General features: G+C 40.1%; 1 protein-coding gene across 1 annotated transcript in view; it reads left to right on the top strand.

Moving 5' to 3' along the window:
* DNAH10 (dynein axonemal heavy chain 10) overlaps window positions 1–17,131 on the top strand; it is a 101,816-nt gene that overhangs the window by 46,047 nt on the left and 38,638 nt on the right. The window contains exons 36-49 of the mRNA XM_038373263.2: window positions 40–186; window positions 1,212–1,403; window positions 1,803–1,921; window positions 2,122–2,280; window positions 3,716–3,851; window positions 3,990–4,112; window positions 5,923–6,057; window positions 6,432–6,648; window positions 7,895–8,014; window positions 9,581–9,726; window positions 10,278–10,430; window positions 11,280–11,540; window positions 12,776–12,948; window positions 14,545–14,638. Coding sequence (XP_038229191.1) covers window positions 40–186; window positions 1,212–1,403; window positions 1,803–1,921; window positions 2,122–2,280; window positions 3,716–3,851; window positions 3,990–4,112; window positions 5,923–6,057; window positions 6,432–6,648; window positions 7,895–8,014; window positions 9,581–9,726; window positions 10,278–10,430; window positions 11,280–11,540; window positions 12,776–12,948; window positions 14,545–14,638 — 2,175 coding nt within the window. The remainder of the gene's footprint in view (window positions 1–39; window positions 187–1,211; window positions 1,404–1,802; window positions 1,922–2,121; window positions 2,281–3,715; window positions 3,852–3,989; window positions 4,113–5,922; window positions 6,058–6,431; window positions 6,649–7,894; window positions 8,015–9,580; window positions 9,727–10,277; window positions 10,431–11,279; window positions 11,541–12,775; window positions 12,949–14,544; window positions 14,639–17,131) is intronic.

Here is a 17,131-nt window from a genome sequence, read left to right as displayed (position 1 = left end):
ACTTCTTTCTTATGATTCTCTGTCTTCACTCTCTAATAGGCCCTTGCCAAAAAGATGACAGTGTTATACAAGTTGGCAAGAGAGCAACTTTCTAAACAGCATCATTATGATTTTGGACTGCGTGCTCTCAAGTCAGTACTAGTGATGGCTGGAGAACTGAAGAGAGGATCACCTGATATTAATGAGGTAGACTTACTGTGTTCAGCTGAGGAACTGCCCCAGTACAACCGGTGTAAATTCTCATAGGTTCATTGAAATTATCACTGTCTGAGGATCTGACCCACTGTATGTAGCAGTTCATTGATGGTATCTTTGGTTGTATCGAGAATGCCATTTGTACATCTGCTACAGAAATAGGGATGCTTTCCTGTCTGTGGCATTTGTCTTCCCACTTAATGATTTACTTATTGAGCAGCATCATTCCTTGCACAACGTTCAGGTACCACCTCCTTACATGCAGTGCTTACAGAAAGGGTATGTCAATATGGGTAGCCACATTATCAACAAAATGTAGATAAAAGGAAGAGTATGGCTGTTTTAACCCTTAGTTTGTATATACTTTGTACATATGTTTGAAGGTCTTAGGGCAAGGTCCTTAAAGGTATTTAGGCACCTAACTGCCATTAGGCACCTGAGTATTTTTGAGGATCTGGGCCTTAGTGTTTATATCTAGGATGCAAAGGCTAGATGAATATACAGAGTAAAATTTTCCAATGTAACACCTAAATTATGCTCACCAAAAATGCTTATATGCTAGTTGTGTAATCAAAACCCATATTTGCACATGCAAAGCTGCTAATTGTGCCATACCTTCCAGTACATTTGTATACCTAAATGTGGGTTTTGCAGAGTTTTCTAAAGCAAGTAAGTATATTAACAGTGAGCCTGTGTGAATTAATTCAAGAAACAACCAGTAATTTGGGACATTCCAGCACCAGTGTTTGGAAATTTGGTTCATATAATGAAAAAATAGAATTTAAAATCTCAGTTGAAACTGATCAGCTTCACCATGATGAAATGGCTTTTATTTCCAATAGTAATTCGTGCCAAGATAATTATCTAAAGGTATCAGGAATGCATGTAGTAAAAATTGCTAACACTGTGTTAAAATAATTGTATAGCAGTATTATACAAATATTTTCTAGGCTATTTACACTTTTGAAAATTGGTTGAATATTTGGGGATTCTCTGTTCTGTTGTGTTTTGTCTAGGATGTGGTATTGATGAGAGCTCTCCGAGATATGAATCTTCCTAAGTTTGTGTTTGAAGATGTACCTCTCTTCCTTGGCCTGATCTCTGACCTGTTTCCTGGCCTGGATTGTCCTCGAGTCCGCTACCCTAACTTTAACGATGCTGTAGAACAAGTGCTGGAAGAAGGTGGTTATGTCGTTTTACCAATCCAGGTAGAAGAAATGTTGAATTGTTTAACATTATTGTTTTAAGCGGTGGGTAAAATCCTGATGTGGTGTATATTGGAGTGGCATCACTGAAGTCAGTGGAGCTATACTGATGTATGCTAACTGAAGATCTGGCCCATATGAGTTTTGTATACACAGTTATCTAGAAAAAGGAATACTTGTGGCACCTTAGAGACTAACAAATTTATTTGAGCATAAGCTTTCGTGAGCTACAGCTCACTTCATCGGATGCATCCGAGAAGTGAGCTGTAGCTCACAAAAGCTTATGCTCAAATAAATTCGTTAGTCTCTAAGGTGCCACAAGTCCTCCTTTTCTTTTTGCAGATACAGACTAACACGGCTGCTACTCTGAAACAGTTATCTAAGTTCATGTGTATTTTTCAGGTGGATAAAGTAGTTCAAATGTATGAGACAATGTTAACTCGTCATACTACTATGGTGGTTGGACCTACTGGAGGTGGCAAGTCTGTTGTCATTAATACTTTGTGCCAGGCCCAAACCAGGTGAGCACAGAAGTAGATGTAAGGGAATCAGAATTTGAAAAGGCATAGTCTACAGGACAAATGTACTGCAGCAGTCCTATGTGGTCATGCTGTGATCTTCCCTAAAACTTTATCCTATTGTAGTTTTTGCTTAGTGTGAAGTTTCACTTGGACTGTATTGTGTTTGGTAATATTGTTCTTTCTGTTATCTCTCTGCTTAGGCTAGGATTAGTGACAAAGGTTTATATGCTGAACCCTAAAGCCATGAGTGTGATTGAGTTGTATGGTATTCTTGACCCTACCACGCGAGATTGGACAGATGGAGTTCTATCAAACATCTTCAGGGAAATCAACAAACCTACTGATAAGAAAGAGCGAAGGTAACCACCTAAGAATTAGAAAATATATTAGTAACTTTTAGATATTCTGAATTTTACAGTCACTTTATTTTATGTTTAATGCAAATTAGATTAACAGTCCTAAGGAAAAATGAAGGGAACATACCCAAAGGAAAGGAACCAAACAAAGATATTGTCCTAAGAGTTTGGTGTCCCAATCTGATTCTGTAGGGACAACAGCTTCTGCTAAAAATGTTACCTGTATTTGACAGTTCTTCTTTGAGTCTTTGTCCATGTGGATCCCAGTCTTGGTGCACATGTGCCTCATACATATGAGATCTTGCTTGCATTAGATGCAGGTGCAATATGAGTGGATCCATGTGGACCAAACATCTTCAAGAACTACAGGCACTGATAGGTAAGGAATCATTCTCTTAAGTTTATTTTGAATTACTAGAGTGATTTTAAGCTACATAAGATACTATCTTTTCCCTTTCCATTGAATTACCTTAAACTGGGCAATAGTCGTGGCCTTTCATCAGACGCAAATTTAACGTATTATTAGTTCTGCAATTGCAGCCCTGTGCATTGCACATTTGTGGGCCTTGTGCACTGTACATGTGAAGAAGTGAACTAACAGTATTGTTTAGTTCTTAAATAGAGTTTTCTGGTTGAAAGCACTTGAAATCAGCATCTAATACACACCCCTTTGAGTGAGATATGTAATGATATTTCAGTTTTACAGATGGGGAAACTAAAGCTGAGAAGTTCAGTGACTCTCATTAGGCCATAATGGTGGGGGAGAAATTGTGGAGTTGTTTGAGGCAGGTTGGAGAGATCTGCCTATGAGCTCTCTACCTCTGCCCAAGTGTATACCATAACTTCCAAGTGGAGATTCAGTCCTCTCCCCCTCACGTGTGATGCCACACATTTGATGTTTTTTTCCCCACCACTAGGCAGCTTTTTCCAAGGTGGATATACTGTAAAGTCAGTGGACTTTGGGTCAGGCCCAAGGAGAACATCTTCCTCTCGTACTTGGGCAGGAGAATGCTTGAGCCTCAGCAGGCAAGCAACCTCAAAAGCAAATTTTGCATGAATTGAGCCTGTAGATGTCTAGCAGTCTGTTAATTTGAGCTCAGTACTCCTAATAAGGTGAATAGGAACTAGGCAGGTAGATGGAAAGGGCAAGAGAGCCTTTAAATCTCTTCCATTAGGGTTAATTCATATCCTTATCCTAAAATTGAGCTAACATCTTTGATGATGATAATAGTACTTTAAAAAGGAAATAAATCTATAGGCTGTGCCCTGTTAATTTCAAAACATGAGGGGAGTATTGAAGATGAATCACTGTTTATTCAACAGGTTTCAGAGTAGCAGCCGTGTTAGTCTGTATCCGCAAAAAGATAGTCTCTAAGGTGCTACAAGTACTCCTTTTCTTTTTGTTTATTCAACATCTCTTTGTCTGACATGTCTACAGGTACATTTTATTTGATGGAGATGTGGATGCTCTCTGGGTGGAAAATATGAATTCTGTAATGGATGATAACAAGTTGTTAACCTTGGCCAATGGGGAGCGCATCAGGCTGCAGACTCACTGTGCTCTGTTATTTGAGGTGAGTAATGACCACATCATTTAACAACAAATAAAGGCTTAACTACATCTGCCTCTGCAGATTCTGAAAAGCAGGAGCGACAAGTGCTCTTTATGGTTTCAAGTTATTTATGGCCATCATTGCAACTTTGTTTTCTAGGTTGGAGACTTACAATATGCATCTCCTGCTACCGTATCCCGTTGTGGGATGGTCTTTGTAGATCCTAAAAACTTGAAATATAAGCCTTACTGGCAGAAATGGCTTAACCAGAGAGGAAACAAGGTAGAAAATTGCTGGTTTTGATAAGATAATGATTTCAGAAACTATCTGAATTAAATATAGAATTGTGGCACCTTCATTGGCTGAATTTCTTTAGAATTCATTTGTCATACAGATCACTGTTACCAAGTTTGATTAGAGCTGTAAGAAAATGAGCATGTTAACCTTTAATTCTTTGGTGTGGAAACAAATAATATAAAAACAGATCAGCAGGAGGTACTTGATTTCCAGAATGAAAGCCAAAAACTATCATAAGAATGCCCCGATTCATATTATAAAGTAGTGAATCCATGATCCCTGCTTATGTAATATGGTGCATGTTGTTTTGAAGAGGGCTTTTTGTTATACTAAGGCCTAGACTATACTAGGAATTTACTGTGGTATAACTACACCTCTCCGGCTTTTGAAATATCCACAGCTCTGCAATACTGACCTAACCCTGGTGTAGAGCAGCACTAGGTCGATAGAATATTCCCATTAACCTAGCTACCACCTCTTAGAGAGGTGGATTATCTACCCCAATGGAAGAACCCCTCCTGTTGGTGTACGTATGTGCACTACAGTGATGCAGCTGCAGCTTTTTAAGTGTAGACAAATCCCAAGATAAAAGGAAATGAAAATGAACCAACATAGAATAATATATACGTTAGTAAAAGGGTTCCACTGCTGGTATGGGATCTTGATGTTCTAGCCATTCACTTCACAGGTGATATGTGAGCCAAAAAGTTCAGGAACCACTGCTCTAGAGTAACCCCCATGACCTGGCTTCAACCAATTTTATCAGCAATAAATAAATATAATCCTGTAATAAATCGAAGAAACCATCTTCACCACCCCTGATTTTTCATAATATGCCAAATAAAAGGTAGTAATCTTCCAGTACACCAATTCATTAGGGTACTTTAACACAAAATAGTAGGCATTATGATGTATCTGATCAGTGTATACTACCATGTCTGTTTCTGTGTTAAAAATAAGGTTACATGTACAGAAAAAAGAATAATCTATTTAAAGTGTATTTATAACAAGTATCCCTGTATTATGTACAAATATGTGTCATCCATTCATACAGCTGATAAGAGTTGTAGTGTGAGCAGAATGACACCAGACTCCAAGTTTTATAGCAGAGATCTAAAGAATGGCCTCCTATACCTGGAAGTTCCTCACTTGATTAAGTTCTTCCTGCAACATGTCCTGATCTCTCTGGAAACTGGAGAAGCAAGAACTCTGTGAATTCAGCTCAGTTCTACGAGAGTTAACCCTTGGGCTGGCTCAGTGTTCTCATGTTAATGATTTGGATTCAAAGGACCAGATTCATAGTGGGTTTAAGTTGGCATAGCTCTACTGCCTTCAGCTGGCTGATTCAGATCTACTCCTGCTGAGAACCTAGCCCATAGAGTGATGTTGCATCTCTTGAGGGAACCACACCCAGACCTCCTCTGGTACAGGGAACATCTCTATGGCTATGTCTAAACTGTGTCACAATGTGGACTATAGGGGTGGAAATTGCAGAGTGTTCCAAATTGTTGTGCTCTGCCCCATGTGGATGCTGCTGGCACAGACTAGAAGGTACCTAGTTCATGTTAACATAGTCCTCTTTCAAACAGACCTAGATACCTTTTCATTCACACCCGCAGCATCCACACAGGGCAGTTGGACCGCAGGATGCTAGTGTGTGCTGCATTTCATACCCTCATAATCCAAATTATGGGGCTGCTTAGACAAGTCCTAAGACTAGTTACAGTTGATTAGACAGGTAGCAAACTGGCTTTTAATGTTTCTGTGTGGCTATGTCCTATCTCTTTTTTCTCAGCAAGAACAAGTTGAATTAAATCGTCTCTTTGAAAAATACGTACCATACCTTATTGATATGATTGTAGAAGGAATTGTGGATGGCAAGCAAGGAGAGAAGCTGAAAACCATTGTTCCCCAAACTGATTTAAATATGGTAAGAGATAAAGAGTATTGATTAAGAACACTTCTATAGAAGGGGAAACTGAGGCACAGAGGGGCTACATAACTTTTCTAAGTTTACACAGCAAGCCAATGACAGCGGTGAAACCAAAGTATTCCTCAGTATGACCTCTAGACAAAATATGCCTCTATTTCCACTAAAATAAAGACAGTCAGTTGCTAACTCTATTATTTTACTTTAATGAATACCTATATTAGCAGAAACACACCTGTATGCACACAAATCATCACAACACATTTGAATATATTGCCTTGCCCTAAAGGCATGAAAAGAAAAGAAGGCATATTAAAAGTCATCATAATTCTGAACTTCATCTGAAGCTGTTGTTTCTCAATTTTCTACCACAGGTGATGCAGTTGACTATGATGCTGGAAGCCGTAGTAGTGCTGGAACCCGATGATCCTGATGTTCTGGAGTGCTACTTCCTGGAAGCTTTGTATTCCTCTTTAGGTGCTACCCTCCTTGATACTGGAAGAATTAAATTCGATGAAAGTATTAAACGTATTTCCTCAATGTCAATGGTTCAAGATGATAATGTCATGGCTAAACCAGGGGAACTGCCAGGTAGGATTTTATTATTTATAATTTAATCTGGGACATTTCCCTTGTTTTAAAAGAAAACAGCTCTGATAGAGTGGGATATGCCTGTATCAAACAGTTTGTATTGTATGTTATATGCAGGATATTAGAGAGACAAGGTGGCTGAGGTAATATCTTTTATTGGACCAATTTCTGTTGGTGGAAATGTACTCAGAGTGTCACAGTTAAATACAAGATGTGTTGAACATCATGTCTAAACTTGCCTGAGGGCAGCGTGTTGTTCTGCACTCCAGACATTTGCCTTGTGGTAGAAAGGTGTTTTTGACACCTCTTTGAAGGACTGTCACTGAGAGCCATCTGCTACTATTGATTTTGAAAAAAGAAAAGGAGTACTTGTGGCACCTTAGAGACTAACAAATTCATCGGAAGTGAGCTGTAGCTCACGAAAGCTTATGCTCAAATAAATTTGTTAGTTTCTAAGGTGCCACAAGTACTCCTTTTCTTTTTGTGAATACAGACTAACACGGCTGCTACTCTGAAACCTATTGATTTTGAATGACTCTCAAGTACTGACCCACTCTCTGAGAAGAGTTCCACCCAGGGGTGAATTGCCCAGGCAGGAAACACTGTGGAAGACAGCCACAAGGCTGCTCCTGAGGGTTCCCCTTGCAAGTCCTGGGATAGCGGTGGTCTGGGGGATGGGGTGTGAATGGCATGTCGGGGAGGCCTCAGCACTCAGTGCTGCATAGACTCTAGGCAACGCTCACTATGGCCGTGGGAAGTCTGGGGAGACTGCCATAATGTAGACATGCAGCGTTGTTGTAGCCATATCGGTCCCAGGATATTAGAGAGACAAGGTGGGTGAGGTAATACCTTTTATTGGACCAAATTCTGTTGGTGAGAGACACAAGTTTTCAAACTTACAGAGAGGTGACCTGAAGCAGAGCTGTGTATAAGCTTGAGAGCTTGTCACTCTCACCAATGGAAGTTGGTCCAATAAAAGATATTACCTCACCCATCTTGTCTCTCAGATGACTTAGACAGGCTGTCAGGGCCTCTCTAGCCCCTGGAGTAACCCAAGATTGGGAGGGCACCAAAGTGACTTAAAGATACCATAGGACACTCCCCCAGGCTGCGAGTTCTGTGCTGCACCTCTTATTACAAAATCTCACCTGCACATTATTCTTAGTCAAATGATGTTTCTCCTGAAATATTTCAATGTCCCAAATGATCTTCAATTGTTAAACAAGAACCACATTGTGGATTGCAGGTCAGCTTCCAACTTTGTATGACTTTCATTTTGATGGGTGTCAAAAAAAGTGGATACCTTGGAGCAAACTAGTTCCTCAGTACTTTCATAACCTTGATGTGAAATTTATTGACATTCTAGGTAAGTGTTGGTATTCTTTAATCTAAAATGTGCTACGTATAGCCCTCTAGTAATAAATAACCTGTGCAGTGCAGGATTCCATTCTGGGATGTTTCATTCAGGAACTGAAGATGAATGACAAAGCAAAAAAAAATTTTTTTTTGCTCTTTACTGCTCCTTTGTGATATACAACAATAGCCTTAAAGTTTACTGCAAGGGGTTTTTCTTTTTTTGCCCATTTTTCCAATTATAGAAATATTGGGCTTTGATATCCTTCTTCATGCTGGAGGACTCCAGCAAGGTCTTAGGAGGGTTTGAATGGTGCCATCATAATAGACTGTTACCTTAGACATCTGGGCTAGTCTACACATTTGCATGTCGCTCAGGATTGTGAATAATCCAAACCCTGCTGAGTGACATAGTTAAGCCAACCTAAGTCCCCGAGTAGACAGTACTAGGTCAATGGAAGAATTCTTCAGTCCAACTAGCTACTGCCTCTTGGGTAGGTGGGTTAACTACTGCGACGGGAGAACCCCTCCCATTGCTGTAGTAACTTTTTTACATTGAAGTGCTGCATTGGTGCAGCTGCAGCTGTGAGGCTGTAGAATTTTAAGTGTAGACATAGCCTTAGACTCAACACTCCTTCCCTCTCAGTGGCAGAGATCAACTGTTCAGGTCCAGCCTTGTGGGATGTCACCCTTCAAGTTCTTCAAGGATCTTGTCAAAACCCTTCAGTGGAATGTGGAAAACTGATATTCATGATACATCTTAATGTAAAGGACAAGGAAAAAAAGAACAGTCAGGCCATCTTTATATATAATAAAGAAGCAGTAGGAGATGGATAAAAAATGAGTTAGTTCACAGTTCATCTTTTAAGGATTGTTAGGAACCATGTTTTGCATAACTACTAAGGTAAAAAGTAGGAAGTTGCTAAACCAGTGAAAAAGACCAACCCACAGTCTCCCAGGGTAGACAAGCCAGCAAAATCACAGATCCTGTCTTAATTGCTTAGTCAGAGTAAAAATTAACCTGTCATGAAATCCCATAATACAATATATGTTGTTATGTGAGCATAATAAAATAGTGACAAGTGAGTTGTACAGTTATGACAAAGTAATGCATATAATTTTATAGTAACAATTCAGCAAGTACATATCAACTTCACTGAAAATACAAATAAATTATATGGCCACTAAAGTTATCCCTAATTGCTTCAATCTAGTCACACAATGCAAAAATCACTTCTGCAGAACTCCAGTAAAAGGCCTTCATAAATCCCAGCTAAATCCTCAAAATAGGGGTTAAGTGGGGCTTAAATGGTGCACAAGCTTTTGCTGGATCTGTGCATGGGGTGAATGTGTAATCTATTTCAACACATAAAGTTTCCACAATAAATGTTGAAAAGAGAGGGTTGTGCAATTAAGATTGTTCTTAAATATGGTTACTTATCTCTTATTTCAGATTAATCTTTTTATGCAACTGTATATTAATACAGTATGGGTTTGCACCTGCAGTGCTTACATATGCAAAACCTCCAGCTCTGCTGCATTTTAAATAGATCTTTTACTCTTTTTTTTTTTTTAATAGTTCCTACTGTGGATACAACACGCACTACATGGTTGTTAGAACAGATGGTAAAAATCAAACACCCTGTTGTTCTTGTTGGTGAATCTGGTACTTCTAAGACTGCAACTACACAGTCATTTCTAAAAAACCTAAACCAAGACACTAATGTATGTACTCGTGGATTCTGTTCTTTTTATAAAACCTGTGTTTTCCTCTTTCTCATGTTGTATGTTGTTAAATAGTTGCATTTTACCCCAGAGGTGGCTGCATTTCAGTGGTGGGTGAAATAATACCTCCAGTTTAAAACCCCGATTCAACAACTGGATTTGCACTGGTAGAACCCTGAGTCTGTGCACAGCTCCCTTGACTTTGATGAGGCTCCACTTGGATGCATGGTTCGATTGCAAGGTCCTAAGTATCTAAAATATTTTTGGATCCTCAGGATCAAAGGCATTGAATTAATGTAGTTATTCGTAAATAGAGATTCAGTTTTTTATAAGATAAAAATGTATTTATCAAATGACCATCTTGGTGTCTTATTGAACCCCCAGAGTGATACTGGCTATATTCTACGTGAATAGCCAGACTAGAATGGTGTTTAATGTACAGCTGGTGTGCTATTTTTTTCATATTGTCAAATGTGAAGAACATTGTCTAAAAAGTGCCGTTTAAAATATTTTTAAAAACCGTTTTGATCAAGTTTTTTCTTCCTGTGTAGGTGCTGCTAGTAATTAACTTCTCTTCTCGTACAACATCAATGGACATTCAGAGAAACTTAGAAGCAAATGTAGAGAAACGTACTAAGGATACTTATGGACCCCCTATGGGAAAGCGCCTCCTGGTTTTCATGGATGATATGAACATGCCAAGGGTAAGCTGCAATTCTGTTTGAAATATAACATAAGAAGATGATAGGCTGCATTCTTGTGGTCTATTAATGCACAGGTCCAACTGGGTTAATTATACACGCTTGGACTTCAGCTTTGTACCTTCCAATTTCTAAAGTTTGGACCTTTGAGCACCCTGGCATATTTCAGTGCTATTACAATATCACTCTTAAACTTTAAAAATGTATCTTTTTTGGTGGATAGGCTGCCATCCCGGGGACACTCTATCTATAGTCAAACTAGGCAGCTGCCTACAGCCCCCCATGACAGAGGGGTGGCTGGGCCAAATTTGACTGGCATTGTGACTTAGTGTGCGAGGTTACAATGCCACTCACCCAAATTTGGCCCAGCAACTGCTTCATCATGACAGAGGGATTGCTGGGCCAAATTTGCTGCCCTATGCCTATAAGAAGGGGAACATCACACTGAAGTGTTGCCAATGGTGGCAGATTATCTTGAGTGGCCTCTTTTGCCATCAGGATCCGCCATCAGGATCCTCCTTTCTTCTTGCCCTTAAAATTCCTGTGACAAACTGACCCTCCCTCTGGTTGCTATTGGCGCCACGAGACGTGACTTCCTTAGAATCCATCCATATCTCTCCAAGAGCTGGGTTGGGGTGTACGTGAGTGTCACTCATCAGCAACATGAGGTGCTTTCCCCACCTGAGACAATCAGAATGAGCGAGGACAATCAGTGCCCAAAGCCCTACAAAATGTCACTAAGACATGCTAATAGTCTATTGAATATGGAGCTAATGATTTCTTGCTCAAAGCAGTTACAGGTGACTCAGACATGCTGTGATTGAAATATATTGGCTCTTTCATTTTACAAAGGTTGATGAATATGGCACACAGCAACCAATTGCCTTGTTGAAGTTGCTCTTGGAAAAAGGTTCCTTATATGACCGTGGTAAGGAGATGAATTGTAAGAGTCTTCGAGACCTTGGCTTTATTGCTGCCATGGGCAAAGCTGGAGGTGGTCGTAATGAAGTTGACCCTCGATTCATTTCACTCTTCAGTGTTTTCAATGTACCTTTTCCTTCTGAGGCATCTTTGCATTTGATTTATGCCTCCATCTTGAAAGGTCACACTGAGGTAATTTTAATTTATTTAAAAGGCTTAATAGGATTGTTATTTTTAATTAGCTTTATCTTCCATGAAACTACAGAAACTGAAAGTGTTTCTTTTAAAGATTTCCCCTCTTCCCATTTGTGGCCAGTCTTTCCCTTACAGCTTGGTGACTATTATGGCATTCAGATACTTTCCTGGGTCTTCATTCAAGTTGGGAGAGCCTCATACATTTATCCAAGGGAAGAATTTGGCTCCAAATAGGGAACAACTTGCCTGGGAAGGCAAAGTGTTGTGAAGCAGTAGCAAACAATAACGCCACACTTCAGATTGGCAGTATTGCAATCACTCTATTAAGAGATTTTGTTGGCAACCATGGTCCTTGTCCACAGATGCACTGAAATCATGAGAGTCTTTCTGTTGACTTCAGTGTAGACTTTTGGATCAGGCCCCACATTGCTGCTGGCAAACAGTTTTGCAAATCATTTTCACTTCTCCACATTAATCATTCTGATTCATTTTAGAACCTTACGTGCTTTTCTCTTCTCCTCCCTCCTCTTTCCTTGTAATGGGATTTTTTAATGTGTTTATTGGTCTTCAGATAGTATAAATACTAAAGTATTATTAAGATCAGAAAAGAAAACCCACCCTGAAATTCTCTACAAAGTAAGTGTTTTTGTAGCTATTCAAAGAATGTTGCTAATAAAAAATTAGTAAAGAGTGATCATCTTGTGCTGAATTGATACATATTGAGCAACAGACTTTTAAGCCAGAAGACACTTTGTAAATTGATGTTTTTCATAGCTTCCTATAGCCAGTTACTGTAAATGCACAAAGATCTACAAAATATTGACTTGAAAAGAAACACAGAAAATTAAATATAATGCATTAAACTGCATCACTGAGCACATGAAATTGCAATTTTATATATGAGAATATTATTTATTATCCATATTGCAGTAGTGCCTAGGAGCACCAGGCATGGGACCAACCCCATTGTGCTAGGTGCTGTACAAACACAGAACAAAAAGATATCCCCTGCACCAAAGAGTTTACAATCTAAATAATAAAATAGCCATACTAAATATCAGATGCACACGTTACATTATACACTGAATTTCTGAAGAACATTTTATCTTGCACTGACTTATTTTAAATCTGTCAAGCAGGGGTAGAAAAGTAGGAAAGTGAAGTATGTTTGATGAAACACATTTCTCCCCGATCAGTCTCGTGAAGAAGTCTTGCCTTTCTCATGTTTGCAGATTTTTAATGACTCTATAGCAGCGATCGCTGACAAGATGACGTACTGTACTTTGGAACTTTATAAAGCAATTGTCCGGGATCTACCACCAACTCCTTCCAAATTCCATTATATTTTTAATCTGCGTGATCTCTCCAGGATCTACAATGGACTTGTTCTTACAACCCCAGAGCGGTAAGTGAAAAAATGTTTAGAAATATTGACTTCAGAGGAACTACACTCATTTATGATCTGGCCCAGTGCGAGGCAGTTTTGCTATCTGGAAAACACCCATATTTAGCAGTCACATAAATAGGAGATAATAAGGGGTAGCTTTTCTCCTGCAGCTGAGCTGTGCTTTGCTCAGGAGAATTGGGCATCAGGGAGTCAGATACAGTGTCTTGATAGGTTTCAGAGTAGCAGCCGTGTTAGTCTGTATTCGCAAAAAGAAAAGGAGTACTTGTGGCACCTTAGAGACTAACAAATTTATTAGAGCATAAGCTTTCGTGAGCTACAGCTCACTTCCTTGATAGTAAGGGGGTGCCTTGATAGTGTCTTGATAGTAAGGGGGTGTCTGGATCATTCTAAGCTGGGGTGTGAGTTAGAGAGGTCTAGAGCTTCTCTGATTTACTTCCAGCAGCATATAGTCCCTAAGGAACTGTATACCATCTGAGGATCACTGTGCTCTGATACACCACCTCCTTTTCCTGACACACACTCCATGCCAGGATCAGGGGGGCACTTGGTGCAGGCGTCTGTTCTGCCAGCTTTACCCCAGGTGAGAGTTCTTCACGCTAGCATAATTCTCAGTTGTTCAGTTATCACCTGTTTAAGGCTGACATGTAAGTCAACCCATGTCAATATGCCTTTGCCTATCGGTAATGGCATAGGTTAGGGATGCTGTGTCAATACTTACTTTCAGCTACCCGGCTTCTACTATGCCACAGCTTTGATCTTAATTTTGATTGCAATGCCTTTTTCTTATATCAGTCAAGTTGCTTCCTATTACTTTGAGTAAATTAATGATTTATCTTGTTATCCACCTGACCTCCAGGTTGCATAGTGCATGGCAGTGCTAATGAAGTCAGTAACAAATATCTGTAAAGCATCTTCTAATATCATTTACTCGTTTTTCTTCTGTCCCATTAAGTGTTGTGGCCTTTTCTTTAATTATTAAGGCCCTGATTCAGCAGTCCAACACAGTTCAGCAAAGTACTTAAGCACAAAACTTTAGACCTGTACTTCAGCCAGTAGGGTTTAAGCACATGCATGTGCTTAAGTGCTTTGTTGACTAGGACAAATTGAAGCATACGATTAAATGTTTTGCTGAATTGGGGACCTAAATGGGAACTTTTTATAGCCAAATTAACCAGTACTTTTGCCTGAACAGCATTGCTGAGAATGAAGGGTAAAAGTGTTTGATTACTGAGGTTTTAATCAAATTAAATTGAAGATAAAATTAATCAGTGATTGGGCTATGTGAATAGCTATGTAGATCTCTTTTTTTTTATCCAGGTAGGTAAAAAAGGAACCTATGCATAGATGCAGTTGTCTCTGTTTTGCCTTTCATTGTAGATACATCACTTAGGGGAGGAAAGGAGTTTAGAAAATCCTGAATTGTGATATTGTTCCTGATGACAAACACTGTCAAATATGATCTCTGTAGATAAAGTTACTCTTTCCAGTGAAAAAGGAAACAAATCCTAATTTGATAACAGCGCTATTAACCACATGACCTTATTTGTTGTGTCCACTGATTTGGTGCAGTCTGATACTTTAACTTTGATATAGGTTCCAAACAGTCACACAGATGGTGCGAGTCTGGAGAAATGAGTGCCTGAGAGTTTTCCATGATAGACTGATCAATGAAGTAGACAAGACACTGGTGAGTAACTTCTTCCATTTACTAGTAATCCTTTATATTAATATGGGAATTCGTTCCAAACAGTAATAACAACTGTTCTACTACAGTCTTGAAATCAAACTGTGGCCCTGATTCACCACTGTGTCACTCCAGTTTTACACCAGTGTAATTGATTTAAACATAGACCTGTTCTACACTACGGGATTAGATTGAATTTAGCCATGTTAGGTCAATTTAAAAATGACTGTGTCTACACAACCAACCCTGTTCCGTCGACCTAAAGGGCTCTTAAAATTGACTTCTGTACTCCTCCCCGATGAGGGGAGTAGCACTAAAATCGACCTTGCTGGGTCAAATTTGGGGTAGTATGTATGCAAATCGACAGTGTTGGCCTCCAGGAGCTATCCCAGAGTGCTACATTGTGACCGCTCTCGACAACACTTTGAACTCTGATTCACTAGCCAGGTACATAGGAAAAGCCCCGGGAACTTTTGAATTTCATTTCCTCTTTGATCAGTGTGGCGAACTCAGCAGCACCGGTGACCATGCAGTCCCCCCAGAATTGTAGAGCGTAGAATGTTTCTACACTTCCCCTATCATCTCCGTCCCTGAGGTTATCGCAGATTAGAAGGTAAAAAAACCGCACTCGTGATGACATGTTTGCCAAGCTCATGCAGTCCTCCCACACTGATAGGGCACAACTTCATGAGCCATGGGAGCAAGGGGTAGGCTGGGGTAGGTGCGACCGTGCAGTGTTGCCGGCTGGGAGAGCAGCCTGAGGCAGAAGCCTCCAGCTCGTGTGATACTTCAGGCAGGACTGAATCTCCATGAGATGAAACTTAAAGAAGAGAATGACCTGGAGTCTCTGGCTCTCATTCGGTGCTCTAAGAGGAGAATAGCCATGTCTGTCCAGGCGCCCCGATAGATCTCACCAAGGTCTGGCAGGAGCACCCAGGAGACGTACAATGGCTATCAGTCCTATTGCACTGTCTTCCGTGAAAGCAAGGAGTTGCTGCTGTGTAGCAATGCAGTACCGCGTCTGCCAGCAGCACCCAGGAGACATACGGTGACGGTGAGCTGAGCGGGCTCCACGCTTGCCGTGGTATGGCGTCTGCATGGGTAACCCAGGAAAAAAGACGCAAAATGATTGTCTGCCGTTGCTTTCACGGAGGGAGGGAAGAAGGGAGGGGGGCCTGACGACATGTACCCAAAACCACCCGCAACAATGTTTTTGCCCCATCAGGCATTGGGATCTTAACCCAGAATTCCAATGGGCAGCAGAGACTGTGCTGTGCAGAACTGTGGGATCGCTACCCACCGTGCACTGCTCTGTAAGTCAATGCTAGCCACAGTAGTGAGGATGCACTCCGCCGACTAAAGGCGCTTAGTGTGGACATACGCAATCGACTGTATAAAATCGGTTTCTAAAAATCGACTTCTATAAAATTGACCTAATTTCACAGTGTAGACATACCCATAGCCCACTGATGTAAAAACCATGAAAAAGGTTAGTAACTGGCTACAACAGAATAAGTGAACAAACCCACAAACGAACAAAAGGTCATTTAAGCTGTGATTTTACTGTGATATCACAAATTTCTGGGCACTACAGGCATCAGATATATAAAATATAGCACTGGAAAGCTGAATGAGGTGCTGCATGTGTGTTAGGCTTCTGCTGACTCCGTGAACTACTCAGGCATCTACAAGAAGTCATCCTAGGTGACCTTCTAGCCTTAAACTCTGTGACTCTATGCTGCATTGGCATTGTTACCATCATCTCAATATAGCTCTACAGTATTGAATCCTGAAGCTTATCAGTCCCAATCATGTGAGTTTTCCCCGATTAAGGGTTAGCATCAGGACCTGAGATAAACTGATGGAAATCAGTATTAAAAACTATGAAGTTAGGAGCTATACACTGGCCAAATGGAAATTTTGTCTCTGCAAGGGCTGCAGGATGGAGAGCTCACAATTTCTTGTGTAGTACCATAAAATATTTGAATAAGAAAAAACATTTTGATGTGTTAAATCTCCTTACACTTTGATATGTTTGTATCCAATACTATATAATGTATGTATGAGTGTATAAATGCATTTATATTTATGTGCATATGTGTGTGCTGTATACAATATGTGTCTACATTATGTATTACAAGAGTGAATGAAGTCTGGGCGACACTGGTGGCATGACATCAGAACTAACTATAAGAGTGAAGGGTGGTATGTGATTTTACTAGAATAATGGTAGTGTTTTTTATAATGGGCATATTCTGCTCTCCGTTAAACCTGTGCAGCTCACTGGCATTAGTAGTGCCTGGGCTGCTTGCATATATTGCAGGGTTTTAGAGGATAAACACACAATGCTAGTAGAGTCCGATCCTGCAGATGTTGTATTTGTGCCAGTAGCCTCATTGAAATCAACCAAATAGCTCATGAGTAAGCGTTTGCAGGATCAGGCCCTTCTAGTGTTCCTGAATTCAGAACTCCTTGCATCATTTTACCTATTTGCTC

The sequence above is a fragment of the Dermochelys coriacea genome, chromosome 15 (assembly GCF_009764565.3).
Source record: "Dermochelys coriacea isolate rDerCor1 chromosome 15, rDerCor1.pri.v4, whole genome shotgun sequence".
Lineage (NCBI taxonomy): Eukaryota > Metazoa > Chordata > Testudines > Dermochelyidae > Dermochelys > Dermochelys coriacea.
This window is presented reverse-complemented; position numbering and strand designations above follow the sequence as displayed.